Genomic DNA, 2666 nt, shown 5'->3' on the forward strand with positions numbered 1-2666 from the left:
TATTGGAGCTACAACAGAGTTCATCATTTAAACTTCTATTACACTCATGACGCATGAAGCGGTGTTCCCCTCCAGTTAAAGAGGACGGCGGCTTCTCACGGTGGCTCCCACAAGTACAGTCACTTGGATCCCAGGAAAGAATGTCCATGAATGCACTTCTGAGTTGCAAATTGAGGATGAACTTTCCCGAAACTAAGGTCCAAGAACTGATTCCCAGTGATTGGCAATCATTCTCAGGGCGATGAACAGAAGGCCACCATCTCGAACACCGCTAATCTGGCTTCACACGTCCTCTAGTCTCGCAACGCTACGCTTTGAGTAAACAAAAGAAATGGTTGACAAGTGGCTGTCACTATGTGACAGCTCAATGATCAAGTACCTAGAGCGGAATGGTTAGACTTAAATTTAATTAATAAATAAGGAACAGGTATGAGTTCATGAGTCAAAGGCTTCAAATACAATCTGAGGGCAGAGTCAAGGCGATAAAAATGTAGCATGGAACTTGGTCGTCACCGATCCATGAACAATTTACGGCCTTGTGCCTTCATTTACCGACAGCCGATAATCCTGACTCATGACGTCATTGTGTTGTTTCACGGAAATCCAATATGGCCGCCGGCCGTCATAAAGCTCGCCAAATGTTGGCAAAGCAAGAAGCGGTGAACAAAGATATTCTGACGGTAAACGAAGGGAAAAGAATCAAGGAATTTAAAGGGGGCCAGAAACGCAAGACCACATTGCTAATTTACCCCATTGCCAGAAGTGATAAAGTTAATGGGGTTGCTACTATTGCGCAATTCTAAGAGGTTAGAAAATAGGTAATCATAAGGAAAACGTTGAGAAAATCTGGCATTCACTAAGATGTGGCCCACTTCGTTGGAGAACAAACAAAAATAATAGGAAAAGAAAAATAAGTAAATTACTAAACAGCTGCCTCCTTACCACGCTCATCGATGATAATACGATACCTCATACAACCTGCCTAGAAACGCCTTAATACTCGCACCTTCCTCAATCATCGCTCCAAAGACAACTCGGCTCGAAAACTCGGTTTGTGGTTGAACCAACAAAAACTATCTTCCAAACCATCCTGCACAGGAGAAGAAGCAGCCTCACGGGAGATGCGCAGCGTCGGAGAGTCCGGGCCCAAATGTAGCAGCGGTAGGCAGCGCGGCTGTATTTATAACCTCCGGTCTCCGTTGAGTTCGTCACGTTCTCGAACCTCCCAGAAAGGCCATTCACCAGCCGGAGAGGGGGGCGTTGCTAGGCAACCATCACCCCTCCACGTCGCCTGAGCGCACAAAAACGGGTCGCGTCCAAAGACAACAAGATCGCTCTCTCTCGCGCGCGCGTACATAGGCAGGCTCTGCGCGCTCTGCGTCGTTTGCTCTTTTCGGACGCGACCGTGGAAAGTTCCAAGTTGAACTCAGCGTGTGTCAGATTGGGAAGGGGGAGGGTGGGGCAGAGAACCCTCTTCGTACCGCCTCACCCCTCCTCCCCTCCTCCTTTCGTTGAATCCCGTACAGTAGGAAGGTCGTGTGATTCAGACCTTAAAAAGAGCAAAAGAAGTTGCAACGTGGCACGTCTAATAGGCTCAAAACTTCTTCAAAAGTTGAACTCAATTATGGATAATCCCGTTTCAACAGTTTTGCCAAAGCTAGAAAACCTCGTGAAACCCCGCAGAAACCTCATACTCTCAACGCTGACGGGGAATGGTTGCCACTCTGACTCTCTGACTTCGGCAGTCGCTGTCTTGCACAATGTTCGCATCACAGTATGGAGTTAATTTCATCATAAAACCACTTCAAATACAAAGATTTACATTTTTTTCGAGATGACCGGAGGCGGGAAATCAAACAAGCCATATTGCTATCATAATTTATTAAATATGATACATTTAAAATTAAGGAAAAACATGATAACAGATCTCATACAAACACCGATCTTGCTTTATATACAAATTAGTATTATACAAAATTCATATGACTTATATATGACAAGAGGAATAGTATCAAAATATTGCTTTGTATGGAAACAATGCTGCGACTAGATCACAGGGTGATTACCACAGTGACAGTGAATCAGAATGTTGAGCATCTAAAAATAGTCTCATACCATTTTCCTAACTGCTCTACTTAGTCAAGACATCTGAAGCTTTTTAAGAATTTAATTGATTCAAACTATGTCTACACATGCTCTGTGTGTACAGTTTTTTGGTCATTTAATTTCTCTTCAAGTTCTTCCGAAGGCATTTCTATTACTGCATCAGCATTACTGACCTAGAGTTCCATGAAGACCAACATTATTAATCAAAAATCTGTCATAATCGGTACTCATAGAATCAGACAAATTAAGGAAAAATCATCTTACCTCGTCTATCATCTCCAGCTCAGATTCATCATCGACAATGTGTATAATTGTATTCTGAAAATATTAAATTAGATTAGGGATATACAAATCGTTTCAAAACAGAAGAAAACCTAAGTCTAGAAATATTGTTAATGAATGAAAACTTCTTCTTACTAATTGATTCTTACTTTCAAGTTGGAATCTGAGACAGAAATTGAATTGTATAGGACATGCAAATTGCTCCCTGGTTCTATTGCCTCAGATACATGTTGCACAATATTCTGAAAAAGAAACAGATAGATAGATAACCATTGACA

General features: G+C 42.2%; 1 protein-coding gene across 2 annotated transcripts in view; it reads right to left on the reverse strand.

Moving 5' to 3' along the window:
* Window positions 1-1866: 1866 nt before the first annotated feature.
* Window positions 1867-2666, reverse strand: part of LOC113211600 (uncharacterized) — a 6271-nt gene continuing 5471 nt past the window's right edge. For both annotated transcript variants that reach the window (XM_052265527.1, XM_026430016.2), the window contains exons 18-20: window positions 2538-2630; window positions 2371-2424; window positions 1867-2279 (exon numbers count right to left, since the gene is read on the reverse strand). In XM_052265527.1, coding sequence (XP_052121487.1) covers window positions 2187-2279; window positions 2371-2424; window positions 2538-2630 — 240 coding nt within the window. In that variant the 3' untranslated portion in view covers window positions 1867-2186. The remainder of the gene's footprint in view (window positions 2280-2370; window positions 2425-2537; window positions 2631-2666) is intronic.

Source organism: Frankliniella occidentalis, unplaced genomic scaffold (genome assembly GCF_000697945.3).
Source record: "Frankliniella occidentalis isolate FOCC.00 unplaced genomic scaffold, Focc_3.1 Scaffold28, whole genome shotgun sequence".
In the NCBI taxonomy this organism is placed as follows: domain Eukaryota; kingdom Metazoa; phylum Arthropoda; class Insecta; order Thysanoptera; family Thripidae; genus Frankliniella; species Frankliniella occidentalis.